Source organism: Oryctolagus cuniculus, chromosome 11, assembly GCF_051225735.1.
Source record: "Oryctolagus cuniculus isolate XC-2025 breed Fujian yellow rabbit chromosome 11, ASM5122573v1, whole genome shotgun sequence".
Taxonomy (NCBI): Eukaryota; Metazoa; Chordata; class Mammalia; order Lagomorpha; family Leporidae; genus Oryctolagus; species Oryctolagus cuniculus.
The window spans coordinates 49,327,660-49,341,677 of NC_142877.1; the positions used below are offsets into that span (position 1 = coordinate 49,327,660).

General features: G+C 55.6%; 1 protein-coding gene across 3 annotated transcripts in view; it reads right to left on the reverse strand.

Moving 5' to 3' along the window:
• Positions 1-2,433: 2,433 nt before the first annotated feature.
• ACSS1 (acyl-CoA synthetase short chain family member 1) overlaps positions 2,434-14,018 on the reverse strand; it is a 53,838-nt gene continuing 42,253 nt past the window's right edge. For all 3 annotated transcript variants that reach the window (XM_051834478.3, XM_089307389.1, XM_089307390.1), the window contains exons 7-14: positions 12,875-13,012; positions 10,151-10,243; positions 9,253-9,365; positions 8,942-9,068; positions 8,187-8,314; positions 7,978-8,041; positions 4,956-5,074; positions 2,434-3,999 (exon numbers count right to left, since the gene is read on the reverse strand). In XM_051834478.3, the coding sequence (XP_051690438.1) occupies positions 3,820-3,999; positions 4,956-5,074; positions 7,978-8,041; positions 8,187-8,314; positions 8,942-9,068; positions 9,253-9,365; positions 10,151-10,243; positions 12,875-13,012 (962 nt within the window). In that variant the 3' untranslated portion in view covers positions 2,434-3,819. The remainder of the gene's footprint in view (positions 4,000-4,955; positions 5,075-7,977; positions 8,042-8,186; positions 8,315-8,941; positions 9,069-9,252; positions 9,366-10,150; positions 10,244-12,874; positions 13,013-14,018) is intronic.

The following is a 14,018-nucleotide window of genomic DNA, read 5'->3' on the forward strand; positions in this document are numbered from 1 at the left end:
AGCAGTAGAAGATGGCCCAAGTCCTTGGGCCCCTGCACTCACGTGGGAGACCTGAAAGAAGTTCCTGGCTCCTGGCTTCGGATTGGCGCAGCTCCAGCTGTTGCGGCCAATTGGGGAGTGAACTATCGGATGGAAGACCTCTCTCTCTCTCTCTCTCTCTCTCTCTCTCTGCCTCTCTTCTTTCTTTGTAACTCTGACTTTCAAATAAATAAATAAATCTTTAAAAAAAAAAAAAAGGAGGTGAGGTAGCTGTCAATACTGTCCCATAAAGAGGCCACACATACCGTTGCACGTGGTGGTCATCAGACACACTCCATCCAAATCTGGCTCTTTGGGAAGTGAGAGAACAGTGTGTACCTGATGAGCCATCATGAAGGGGAGACACTTGCAGAGTCTGGGACCTGCCAGGGGCCTCCTTGAGCGTGGCAGTCAGCCCATGTAAGATTCCTTGTCCCCAGCATGGGGCACTGTGAGGGTGGGTGGGTGAGGTGGCTCTCCGCCGGAACCTACACCTACGCCTGTGTTCCATGGCTAACTCTCATCCTCAGCCAGGTGGAGAAAGTGGAGGGAGGATACTCAGTACCCCTTCTTCCCCTCCCCTCAGCTGCTGCAGGTGAGCCAGTTGCACCTGACCTTGCCTCTTGATTGACCCTCAGCTGAGCATGGCAGTGAAATCATGAACAGTAGCCCTGATTGCTTTTTATATTGCAGTATGTCGTGGGGACGTGTTTCCCCTGGGACTTCATGTTGAAGCGCTCTTCTGGACATGACCACTTCCACTTGAAATGGAAGTGACTCTCAGTAGGCACTTCTCTCTGAGCCAGACTCCGCGGCCTGTGCTCATGACACCGTGGTCCACTGTGCTGGCTGAAAGAGGCACATCGTGTTCACAGCGATTGCCTTTGAATCCAAGGGCCCAGCACCTGCAGGCGCAGCGTCTCTCCTTCTCTTCAGCTGCCAGCACTTATCAGTGCATCTCAGTGCCAAAGACTTGGGGTCCTTGTCTTAGGACACAGAATGGGGAGCAAGAAGCTAAGTCCTGGGGCAGCTGGACGAGCCTCGGGTCATCCCCCACAGGGCTCTGTCCCTACCCAGTGGCTGCTACAGCCTGTCTTGTCCCACAGATAATGGGCAGTATTCCCTTTCCCAGCTGTGTCCTTGGGTGTTCCCCAGTGGCCTTGACAATGTCACATGGCCAGGCCTGAACCTGGGGTGCTGGGAATGAGCCTCATAAACCCACAGCTGAGGCCAGGGCTGGTCATGGACAACGTCGGGGAGAGATAGTCTCCAACAGAAATCAGGGTGGCTCTGCTAAAATACGGCTGGGCAGGACAACCAGAGTTCCTAAAATTGTCTGTGTCACCTCCTGGATGCCCCAGATTAGGGAAGGGCTCATGGTTCCACACCCATGTAACAACAAATCCGCCATGGACTCCCAGGGAATCTACACTTCCTCCACTGTCTAGACCAGCACTGCCCACCAGGCCCCTCTGTGATGGGGCTGCTCTTAGCCGGCTTGCCCAGTCATACCTACATGACTCCATTTGCAATGTGGCTACTATAACCAAGGAACCAAGTTGTTAGTTGATTTCATTTAATTTTAGCTAAGTGCCCAGTGTATTGCATAGTATCTTAAGCCAGAGACAGAAATTGACCAGGTAACAGCTTAAGAGAGGTGAGGTATTAGTGTGCATTTCCTCCCGTAAGGTGGATTCTGAGGCCTGCGCTGTGGTGCAGAGGGTTAAGTCAGCACCTGTGACGCTGGCATCCCATATGGGTGCCTGTTCGTGTCCTGGCTGCTCCACTTCCAATCCAGCTCCCTGATAATGGCCTTGGAAAGCAGCAGATGGCCCAAGTGCTTGGGCCCTTGCTACCCATGTGGGGGACCCAGATGGGGAGTTCTAGGCCTCTGGCTTCAGTCTGGTCCGGGCCTGGCTGTTGCAGCCATTTGGGGAGTGAACCAACGGGTGGAAGATATCCCCCTCTCTATAACTCTGCCTATCAAATAAATAAATGAATCTTCAAAAAATAAAATAAGTGGGTTCTGTTTAAGCGTTCTCTTCTGAGTGACTGGGTCTCTTACAGCGAAAAGGACGGCAGCAGGATGTGTGCTTAGCCTAGCAATAAAGACATTGGTTAAGATGTCCACATTCCATATTGGAGCACCGGGGTTCAATTCCTAGCTCCAGATACTGTTTCCAGCTTCCTGCTTACTCAAGTGGCAGTGCTGATGGCTCAAGTAATCGGGTTCCTGTTAACCACCTAGGAGACCTGGATTGAGTTTCTGGCTCTTGGCTTTGGCTTGGCCCATGGTAGACATTCTGGGGACTAAACCAACAGATGGATCTCACTCTGTGTGTCTGTCTGTTTCTTTAAAAAAACACAAAATAAAAGGGAACAGCTCCAAGAAAAAGCACCAGCAGACACAGAGGGTGAATAAAATAAAGCTTTATTTGAACTCCTCTACAGGCCACTCTCAGACCTGCACTGCTGTCTACATTTCTGTCAGCAATGTGGAACTGAAGCCATTTCATAAATAGCACCACAACCAGTCTACCAAGCCTGGTGCATGGCTCTTTGTGGCTAATGCTAATGAGACCACAGCTCAGTACGTGTGCGTTGTACAGCCAGTGCCACACTTGGTTGTCCCAGGCCCACTCACTTGTTTACCTAAGAGGCCAGCACAGCTGTGGTAGGTGTTTAGCACCCCAGATACCCCGTGAACACCTACCCAGCCGTAAGGCGCTATGGGGCACAGTTAAGGGGGGGGGACTTTCCCTGCCCTCTAGGACCCAGCTCATGGGGCTACCTCCACCTGTCACCACTGTAGGCACTTAGGGACCTCAAGATTTCCATAATTGTGCTCATGTTCAGAGGACTTAAGGCACATCAAAAGGAAGAGAGAGAAAGGGAGAGACTCGATTCAGAGCTGCGACCACAGGAGGACGGCAGGCAGGGTTCACAGGGGCCCACGTCCAACCTGCGGAGTGCTCTCACAAGGCTCTGGAATCTTCCCTGAGTGACCCTGCTGAGTTGGAGCATGCTCACCTCCTGCCACAGGGCATCCAGGGGAGAGAAAACTCTCTCCACTCACAGCTTAGAGACACACAATATGACCAGGGGGTACATCTGAAGGTGAGCAGGTGCACCAGCCATTAGGGGCGAGTCCCATTACAAGGTGAACTGGGAGACACCCCCGCCCCCCACTGCCCATAGGCACACAGCAGGCAGCAGGCTCAGAGGTTCTCAGGGCAGCAAACATCTCCAACTCGGATTTCTGAACGTGCTAACCCCTAACTGGACGTGCACTCTGACGCTCACGGAACTGCCCCACCAGTGATGGGGGGGGCAAAGCAGGGGGATTTCTGTCACGTGGTGTCACGATGAGCGTGCACAGGCAAATCCACACATTACACGTGAGTGCCTCCACACCATTCTCCTAACATATACAATATAAAAAATGAGTCTCTGCCTTGCACATCTGAAAAGAGCCGGTGAGAACATGGTTGCTTCTGTTCTAAGCTGTGTGAGCAGACACGCTTTAACCAGGCTTCCTCTGCCCCGAGAGGGCACGGGACAGAGAGGGCTGAGAAACCTTCCCTCCGAGAAACTAAATGCGGACCAGGGGACAAAGCCTACTCAAGTCTGACAGTGCCCCTCCAGGGGCCTCGCTGCTGTGAGCCCCTCAGCAGGAAGAAAGGGGCCTCAGCTGGGTTTCACATTAGGGTGGAGTGGGCTACGGGCTGGGACAGGTGGAGCCGCGTCAGGGCAGGGAGGGGCTCAGGTTCGGCCGTGGCCCGGCGGCCGAGGTGCACTGTCTCACTTGGCGGCCGCCTGCCTCTCTTTGTATTTCTGGTAGGTGCTCATGATCTCCATGATGACGCCGGGATCCTCCAGGGTGGTGGTGTCCCCCAGATCCTGCACCGTGCCCGTGACGATCTTCCTCAGCAGTCGCCGCATGACTTTTCCAGAGCGTGTCTTGGGGAGCCGTTTCACCACCTGGCAAGAACAGGGGTGGCGCTGGAGTGAGGCGTGCTGCCTGGGCTCCCGCACCGGTATGGGGGAGGGGGGCAAGTCTAAGGCTGAAATCAGCCCCAAGGCAGGATCCGCAGTGAGGCGGGCTTTGTAGAAGCTTCCCCACCCCCACCCCCGGCGGGGGATGGGGGGACCTGCACCTGCCACTGCACCTCATACTGACACCTGCTGGCTCAGGCAGCAACAAAGCAACGGACCTGCAGGGTGCCTCCTCTCCAACCCCTGGCCTGGGACCTGCCCGCTTTGTCTTACACAAGAAGTGTAAGAGCTAGAGATATACTTTGTCTTACTGGGCATCTGCACATTTGACATTCAGCATTTTCGAACCACCAGCGACCATTCCACGCAGATGGCAATGCAGAAATAGCCACATAAGGGTTCCATGCAGCTAAAATATCCAGCCACAAGGCTGCTGGTGTGCACTCTTACAATGCCAAGTGAAACTCCATCCCTTCCTTCCCAGACAACCACCGCCTCCAAACCCCGAAGCCACTGGGAGGGGAGGAGACATTAATCAAGGAAGGAATGGAAAAGCTACAGGTGGTCCAGTTCTTGTCCTGGAACTCACTGCCCCAGGGTTGGGTGTCTGAAGGTTTACCCTCGCAGACACCAGAAGCCGTGTACGGGGCTGGAGAACTCCGGTACTTTCCATGTCTCTCTACTGACAATCCCTATTCCCGTAACCAGCCCTCTGCCAAAGCACAAGAGCATCTCACCCTGCCCAAAACTGTCTCCTAACAGGACATGTGTGAACCCTGGAAGCCACAGCTCCTCCCTCACCACCCAGGGAAACCCCAGCAGCCATTCTGATGTTGGCTGGGAAGTTCACAGGTCATGCGAGAGCCTGGGCGGGTGAGTGTGCGCTCTTCAGAAGAGTAGCTGCCATCCCAGCTGCCCAAGCTGAGGCGGGGGCCCCTCACCAGAATGTGATCGGGTACGGCGTATTTGGCGATTTTCGTGGCCACGGCTGACTTGAGCTCATTCACTACCACATCCGTGTCACCGCTGTCATCTTTCATCACGACGAAGGCAAACGCGGCTGGAGGGAAAGCGGAGGTTCCGGCTGCGTTAGTTAGATCACCAAATACCTCCCAGGGCTCAGGGTTTTATACAAGCCATCAGAGAAGGCCAAAAAGGGCACATGGGTGGCACTGGGGCAGCTGCTGTCTTTCCCTTTTGCCCTAAAGACGCAGGGTCGGTTTCATGCTGCATGGCAGCAATGGGAACAGCTTGTGGTGTGTGTGTGTGCAGTGCTTGGCACCACTTGGAGGCTGCTGGGGTGGCCTGGGACCCCCAGCTCGAGCTGATTCCTCACCTGTGCAAGAAGCCCTGACACGGCTGACGGGAGCTTACATGAGACGGTGCATGAGCGTGCACACAGAGCCGGCGGGCCCTGGCCTCAGCAGGGGCAACGCCGTGGCCGCTGGCAACCGGGGCTGTGTTAAGGTTAAATGAATGAAGATTGTACTCTCAGCTGCACCAGCTGCATGGCAAGTACTACTCAGCGCCCCCTGGGGGAAGGGGGCTGCAGGTGCAGAGCAGACTTGCGCTGGCTGGTTTCCTGGCACAAAAACCAGCCCCGGTGGGTCCTACTGCAGCATGGGATCTAATTTCCTTGTCCTCTGGGTGATGACCTCTTGCGCCAGTGCTGTTCCTACCCTCAGCATGTCCTTCCCCTCCGACCTGCCACGTGCCTTTCCCTCACGCACAAGCTTTCTATTTATGTCAGCCCTCCTGACTTTCATTTGTCTGTTTACTCCTGCACCGGTTCCCGCTGCCCTAACTCGTTCTTCCCCGGCACACCTCGCCGCAGGCACTGAGGGGTCTCCTCACCCATGCTCTGTCACCCATGCCCCCTCCTCTCCCCGTCTCTCCCACGTGCTCCGTGTCCCCAGCACCCAGAACCATGCCTGGGGTGTCAATGAACAACTGTTTCCCAAACAAGCTTCCATCTGCACAGACCAAGAGCCTCCGCCTGAAGAGCCATTCCCCACCTCCACCTGGTCCCTCAAGATCCAGCAGCCACCTGGGCAGCCTTCCCAGCTCTGTTGATGAACCTGCCGTGGCTGTGGCACCCCCGCTTCCCTCACCTCGTGAGGTTAAGAGATCTTTGCAGGAGAGGGCCACAGTTTTGTCAGCCTGGTAGCTGAGAGGGGCCTGGAAAGGGGTCTGGAGTGGAGTGCTGGGCGCAGAGGTGGAGGGAGGGCCCCTCTGTGTGGGGAGAGGAGCTGGTGAGGAGTAGGAGGTGGCCAGCAAGACCCAACATCGGGAGGCATGGAAGAGACATGAGCCTGGCCAGAGGTGCCAGGGCTGGCAGGACCTGGGTCCCAATCAAAATGGACTTGCTCAGTCCAAGTGCAACACGGAGGGAGCGGGGACAAAGACACAACAGGGCTCACAGGTGGCTTCAGGGCCCGCCAGAAGCTGCTCACGGGTTACAGCTTAATTACAAGGACAGAGATACTCCAGTTTGTTAGAAATCAGGAAAAGGCATGTGACCCGCCTCCTGATAACACAAGCTCCGCCCCGCTGCCGGATGGACGTTACAGGGCCTGGCAATACCAGGCTTGCTCAGGAGGTAGGAAGGGCTGCTCAGAGCTGCTGGTGTGCCTGCAGGCTGGACTCGTGTCTGCGAGACCCCTGCGCAGACTGAAAGGCGCTCATAGCAGAGACCCCCGACCCCAGCACTGCCCGCAAGCCTAGGCACCGACCCCAACACAGCCCCCTGAGCGTCAAGCTGGCCTGGGACAGGCAGCGACTCTAGCACGCTGCACATCTTGTTTAATCTGCATTCCAATCTGCCTACTTTGATCTTGTGTGTCCTTTCTGGGGTGCGTCAAGTGGCTAGAGAGCCCTAAGAACAGGTAGATTACACCTGGGGTGGCAGCACTGGGCGCATGGGGCTCACACGCTGGACTCCCTAACCCTAGGGACACCTAGACCTCAGAGCTGTGAAATGCAGGGGCCCCAGCAGCAGGACCCAGACCCCTGCCAGTGTGAGGAGCCCTCAGGTGGGGCACAGGCTACACTCTCATCCCCATCCCACCCCTCCCCAGGATGAATGCCCCTCCCCCACCCCAGCCTCCCATTGACAAAGGGACAGCAGCATCATCAGCACGTGTCAGGGTGGCTGAAAATGCTGTTTGCCAAAGCACTTCAATAAACTCCACGTTGTAGAGCGGGTCACTCTGAAGTCAGCGTTTGCGACAGGAACAGAACGGTGGCACCCGAGCATAGCAAAGGAGGCTGGGGAAGTCTGGGACGGGCTTTGACACAGGATGTCTACCCCCGGGAGAAGGGCGCCCAGCCCCAGGCCACTAGGCGCAATAGCAGAGGCTGGTCTGCCTGGCAGTGCCCTGGCATGGAGCCCATATGTGTCTGAGTCACCCTGGGCCAGGCCAGTGTGGCCGCTCTGGCTCTGGCTTTACGCCGTTGGTGCTTCTGCCCCACTGCAGACCCGGCTGTGGCAAACCCAGCAGAGTCGGAGACAGACTGTGTCCTGTTTTGCATGCAGATGCGCAGTGCAAATCAAATTTCCCTCAAAAGCATCCCACAGAAACCAAAGGCCAGTCCAAGGGCGCCCCCTCCCCCATGTGCAGGACTGGAGGCCTCAGAGCCGCTGGCTCGGGCACTGTGCCCAAACCGTGAGCAGAGAAGGCCACTGTGTGGCCGGATGTTCTGTTACAAACTCTCTGTAATTGTGCACGGTGTCCCCTGGGGGAGGACGTGCCCCCCTGCCCCCAGCTCAGCCGGGAGCCAACTAGATCACGGCTCCATGCAGATGAGCATCCTTGAAGGGTGCTGGTGCCAGGGCATCTGGGAACTCTGACTACCACGCGTGCTGCGCAGCTTCCTTGCCCACAGTCTCCACTTGAGCGGGAGGCAGGCCAGCAGTGTGCCCTGTGTGGACCCTGATCTCCCCGGGGGTCTGCGGCCACTCACCTTCTCCTTTGATGTCATGGGGGTAGCCGATGACAGCAGTTTCTGGCACTGCGGGGTGGTCCGCCTGTGCAGATGCAGAATGAAACAGGAGACTATAGCACAGCACAGCAGGGGAGCTGGAGGTGGCTCAGGGCGCAAACTCCCACCACCACCCAAAGGCACCTGCACGGAGGCACGGGAGCAACAGGGAAGGCACGGGCTGAGCTCACCATGGCATCCTCGATCTCGGCAGTACCCAGCCGGTGGCCGCTGATGTTGATGACGTCATCCATGCGCCCCGTGATCTGGTAGTAGCCACCCTCGGTTCGGTAGGCCCCGTCTCCAGTGAAGTAGTAGCCTGCACACAGCCAGGGACTCAGCGCCAGGAATGCTGGAGCAGGCCCCACATTCCTCGAGGGATGGAGGAACCCACATGCTGGCTCCACCCGCCCACCCTGGTGCCCGCTGGCCCTCCTCGTAACCCCATCGCAGGTGCTGCCGCAGGGGCACTGTGTGACCCTGTCCCAGAATACTGATGGCAAATGTCCTGCAAGCAGAAGACAAGTGAGCGGCATATTCGAGAAGCTTCCAGAAAATGTGACTTCGCACTCACAAGCGTGACACTGAGAGCTGTGACTTCCAACAAGGCAGAGAAGATGGCCTCCCTTTAAACTGACAACCAGGGACCCGCAGCACCCGGGGACAAAACAAAAAAACGCCAACTAGAAGCGATTCCCAGCTTTGGGACAGCTCTCTGAAGCAGTTGCTTTGGTCTAACAGGAAGGCTGCCACAGGCCGGCTGGGCTGTGCCCTCAGAGGGGGCTCCACCCTCACACCCGGGGGCCCCACACAGGGCCCCGTAGTGGAGCTGAGATAAGGAAAGTCAGGGAACAGTGCCTGTTCCCTCCAGCTCTGCCACCCTGCCCTGGACTGCCAGAGACGTGGATGGCTTTCTGGGCACACGGGACGGCCGCAGGAGGCTCACCTGGGAACGCCCTGAAGTAGGCATCCACGAATCGGCCGTGGTCGCCATAGATGGTCCTGGCCATGCCTGGCCAGGCCTGGGAGATGCACAGGGCCCCGGAGACGTCACCGCCCTCCACGATGTTGCCCTGCCGACCCAAGAGATGTGAGTGGGACAAGGGCGAGAGAGTGACATGCCTGCCCCACAGCAGGTGCCCACACCAGACCTTGGGCAGGTGAGCAACAGAGGTGGGAGGAGCCAGGAAGGAGGTGGGTGGACAAGGGAGCTCGGTCCCCGGGAGCCCCTCCCACCACTCCCACCCCCACACACACCTTCTCGTCCATGAGAACAGGGAGGATGCCGAAAAAGGGCCTCATGGCCATGCCGGGCAGGATCTCCGCCCCTTCTTCCGAGGGGCGCGGTGCGATGCAGATGCCGCCCGTCTCTGTGGGGTGGGGGCAGGGAGGGGAGGAAGAAACAGGAGATTGAGCCCAGCACTGGCCAGTGCATTTCTCCAAGACTGGGCCATTGTCGTCAGAGGGCACGGGACACGCCGCGGAAGGGGCCGAGCCCACCTACTTACACAGGAAGGTGAAGGAGGAAAAGAACTGCTCCTGGGCCAGACAGGGCCCATGCAACACAGACCCAACCATGCAAAGAGAGGCCCCCGAGTCCCGTGCTCACGTGCTAGCCTCTAGCAGCCTGCGTGGAAACGTCCTGTGAGACACGGGTGCCCACACGAGACCTCCGAGAGCTACCCCACGGCGGCAGTGGCAGCATCGGCACTGGGCTCGTGTCCCCAGACATTTCAGGCCATCCCAGGAGACAGGCCAGAACCAAACCCCACAGGCAAAAAAAAAAAAACAAAAAACAAAAAACTCCTCTTCCCACTCAGAGAAATTTGGGCTCATGGTCCCTTCCACAATAGAGCTCCCCTTCATCAGATGCACCTGTGTCCAGAAGGCACCCCAAAGAAAAGTGTGCACAGACACAATAGGCCGCCTTAGGGGTATCGTCCCATTTCAAAGACGCTCAGAGAAGTGACCACCGTGGTCTCACCGTGGGAAAGAGCAGCCAGGCGGCTCTGAGCGTTCTCATCTGACAGCCCCGCATTGAAGCAATTCAGTGTCTATTCAGTGGCACTCGCTTCTGAGAGCCCCAGCCCCACACTACCCCTGCAGCTCCCCCAGGCCCACTCCTCTTCCCCTTCCTCCTCCCGGGGGCTCTCACCTGTCTGCCACCAGGTGTCCACCAGCGTACACCTGCTGTCCCCCACCACTTTGTGGAGCCACTCCCAGGCCTCGTTGTTGATAGGCTCTCCAACTGAAACCACATGCAAAAGGAAGACATTAATAGATCTCAAATATGCCTGAAACCAAAGAGAAATGGATTTTTAAGGGAAAACTGCATGTAGTTCCCTTAAAGGACAGTAGTACAAGGAGATCCAAAAAAAAACAATGAGATACACTGTGTTTGCGGTCATCAAAGAAATAGATTACACGACAGTGTTTTCACCATTAAAGGGTCAACATTTAAAAGTCAGCAAGAAGGGGCTGGCGCTGTGGCATAGGAGGTGAAGCCACCACCTGCAGTGCCGACATCCCATATGGGCACCGGTTCAAGTCCCAGCTGCTTTACTTCCGATCCAGCTCTCTGCTATGATCTGGGAAAGCAGTAAAAGATGGCCCAGGTCCTTGGGCCCCTGCACCCATGTGGGAGGCCTGGAAGAAGCTCCTGGCTCCTGGCTTCGGATCAGCACAGCTCCGGCCATTGCAGCCATCTGGGGAGTGAACAAGTGGATGGAAGACTTCTCTCTCTGCCTCTGCCTCTCTGTAACTCTGCCTTTCAAATAAATACATAAATCTTTTAAAAAATTACATATTAAAAAAGTCAGTAAGCATTTGGTAGAAAACAGGTATTCCATACATGGTAGCTGTGTAATTAATTTGGAGGAGCAATTTGCACATCTCTCTTTTAAGATGTATTTATATATTTTGAAAGTCAGAGTTATAGAAAGACAAACAGAGACACAGACAGAAAGAGAGAAAGAGGGATCTTTCATCTGCTGGTTCACTCCCCAAATGGCCCTAACAGCCAGGACTAGGCCAGGCAGAAGCCAGGAGCCAGGAGTTTCTTCCAGGTCCCCCATGTGGGTACAGGAGTCCAAGCACTTGGGCCATCCCCTGCTGCTTTCCCAGGTCATCAGCAGGGAGCTAGATCGAAAGCAGAGCAGCCGGGACTCGAACCAGCACCCATATAGGATGCCAGAGTCATATATGGTGGCTTAACCCACTGTGCCACAGCACCGGCCCCATGAAATCTCGCTGAATGTTTAAAAGTGAAGACATCAAACACAACTACAATTGTTTGGAGCAGACTCTACTAAAGCTAAATATACAAGGGTACTTCAAAAAGTTTGTGAGAAATGAATTTGAAAGATAAATTTATTTTGATATAAAAAACTGGGAATCCATGCATAGCCTATCATGCCTTCTTAATGTTTTTCATATATGTTTCACTTATGACCCAAAAAGCTGACTCCTGGCCTAGACTTACTCTCAGACATGAATGCAGGATCCCCACCTACGAGATGGGCACAGCAACCCTGCTCAGAACTTCTGGAAACCCCAACACTGCCCCTCAGGCATAGAATGGCTAAGTAAACTGTGGTACATTCACGCAGTGGGATTGCACACAGCACTGGAAATAAGCAGACCACTGATGCCCCACGACACACGGATGCGACAGAGTCACATCACTGGGCCAGGAAGCAGCACACGCCATGGTCCCATCCCTGCCAGAGGGTGGGAGCCTGCTGAGGACCGAGACTCTCCAGAGCTTAACCTGAGCAGTGGCTTCCAAAAGTGCCCTTGGAAAAACAGTGCAGAAACTATTTTTCATAATAATGGAAAACGTACATTATGGAAAACTACACAAGTTTAAAAAAAAGTTTGCAACAAAGTAAACTCATACTTTTAATTCCATTTTTCCGTGAATTTTAAAAGTACTCTTGGCTTTTTTTTTTTTTTTTTTTTTTTGACAGGCAGAGTGGACAGTGAGAGAGAGAGACAGAGAAAAAGGTCTTCCTTTTCCATTGGTTCACCTTTCCAATGGCCACCGAGGCCGGCATGCTGCGGCTGGCGCACCGCGCTGATCCGAAGCCAGGAGCCAGGTGCTTCTCCTGGTCTCCCATGCGGGTGAGGGCCCAAGGACTTGGGCCATCCTCCACTGCACTTCAGGGCCACAGCAGAGAGCTGGCCTGGAAGAGGGGCAACCGGGACAGAATCCGGCACCCCGACCGGGACTAGAACCCGGTGTGCCGGCGCTGCAGGCAGAGGATTAGCCTATAGAGCCGCAGCGCCGACCGGCTTTTGTTTTCTAATTTATTGTTATTTATTTGAAAGGCAGAGTGACAAGGAGAAAGGGAGAGACAGAGATCTTCCATCCACTGGCTCATTCCCCTCAACTGGCCACAACAGCTCAGAACTCCATCCAGGTTCCCACAGGGGTAGCAGGAGTACAAGCACTTGGGCCATCTTCTGCTGCTTTCCTAAGCACATTAGCAGGGAGATGGATGGAAGTAGAGCAGCCAGGATTCAAACCAGCACTCTGACATGGGATGCCGGCGCTGCAGGAGGTGGCTTAACCCACTGCACCACAGTGCTAGTCCCTTCAAGCACCCTTGTTTGTAGGCCCGTAAGCAAGCGTTGCTCAAGCTGAACACTTGGCTTTGTGCATTTCACTAGGTATTATGCTTCAACAGAGAAAAAAGTGCTTGTACCTGGGAACCCTCTGACCCGGCTCCTTGGGGGTCTCCCGCTATAATGAGGCACCCACGCAGCGCTGGCACTCAGCCAGCGCTCACTCCACCCAGACACCTGCCCACCCGCTGCCTGCCTCTCTCTTGGAACCACACAGTCCAGCACACTTCCTGGCAGGGGCCCAGCCGCTCACCTGACCCCAGTGTGCGCAGCGAGGAGCGGTCATACTTCTTCACCCAGGCGTCGCCGTGTTTCAGCAACAACCGGACGGCCGTGGGGGCGCCGTAGAACTGATTTATCTTTAACCTCTGCACCGTCTCCCAGTACCGACCTGCAAACAGGCCCAAACACGTGGTCAGCGGGCCAGCTATTTGAAACCTATGTGGGGACAAGCCCATGCCACTGAGTGCAGGGCTGGGCGTGGAGTCTTCCCCCCTCCCCCTACCCCCGCCGACTCCTGCCAGGACTCCCAGGCCACAGGCACATATGGGAACAGCATGCATGGGTCTTGCACAGCTGCGTCCACACGTGAACTAGCAGGGAATGAGTTCAAAGAAATAAGTTCAAAGGAATGAACTCACTGTGAGTTCTCAAAAAAAAAAAAAAAAAAAAAAGGACTATCTTTAATTTGAGAAGCAGAGAGAGAAGAGAGACAGAGAGTTCCCACTCATAGGTTCATGCCCTCCATGCCCACAACACCAGCCTGGGGCCAGGAACTCAATCTGGGGCTCCCGCACAAAATATAGGGGCCCCATCACTTGAGCCATCACTGCTGCCTCCCAGGGTCTGCATCAGTAGGAAGCTGGAGTCAGGAGCTGGAGCCGGGAATCGAACCCAGGGACTCCCAAGTGTGGGATGTTGACATCTTGACCACTAGGCTAAACAGCCTGCTCCAGCTGTGACTTTTCACAATGACATAGAACTTGGGCCCAGCTGCACTTAAGATGGTTTCTAAAAGGAAGGCTGGTGCTCCCCCAAGTTACTTGGCAAACGCCCCAGGAGCAGGGCCACAAACCCAGCACACACACACCCCTGACTCCTGTAAACCCGCAGAGCCCCACCATTCCCTCCACACAGGACTCTGAGCTCCTGGAGACTGGGGTGACCTGAGACCACACCTGAGCCACATCCTCAGTCTCCAGCTTTGTCCCGCACCTTCTCCCTGGAGCACATCCAGCCCCACTCCGAACGTACGTGGCAGGCTGTGCGGTGGAATTCTGGGACAAGGGCCTCAGGACAGAGCCACTGTGACTCAGTTGCTGAGAACGGATGTTTGGGGAACCGCACTTTGCGGGAGGAGAACACCCAAGAGAGTGAGACGTGGCCATGCTCTCAGA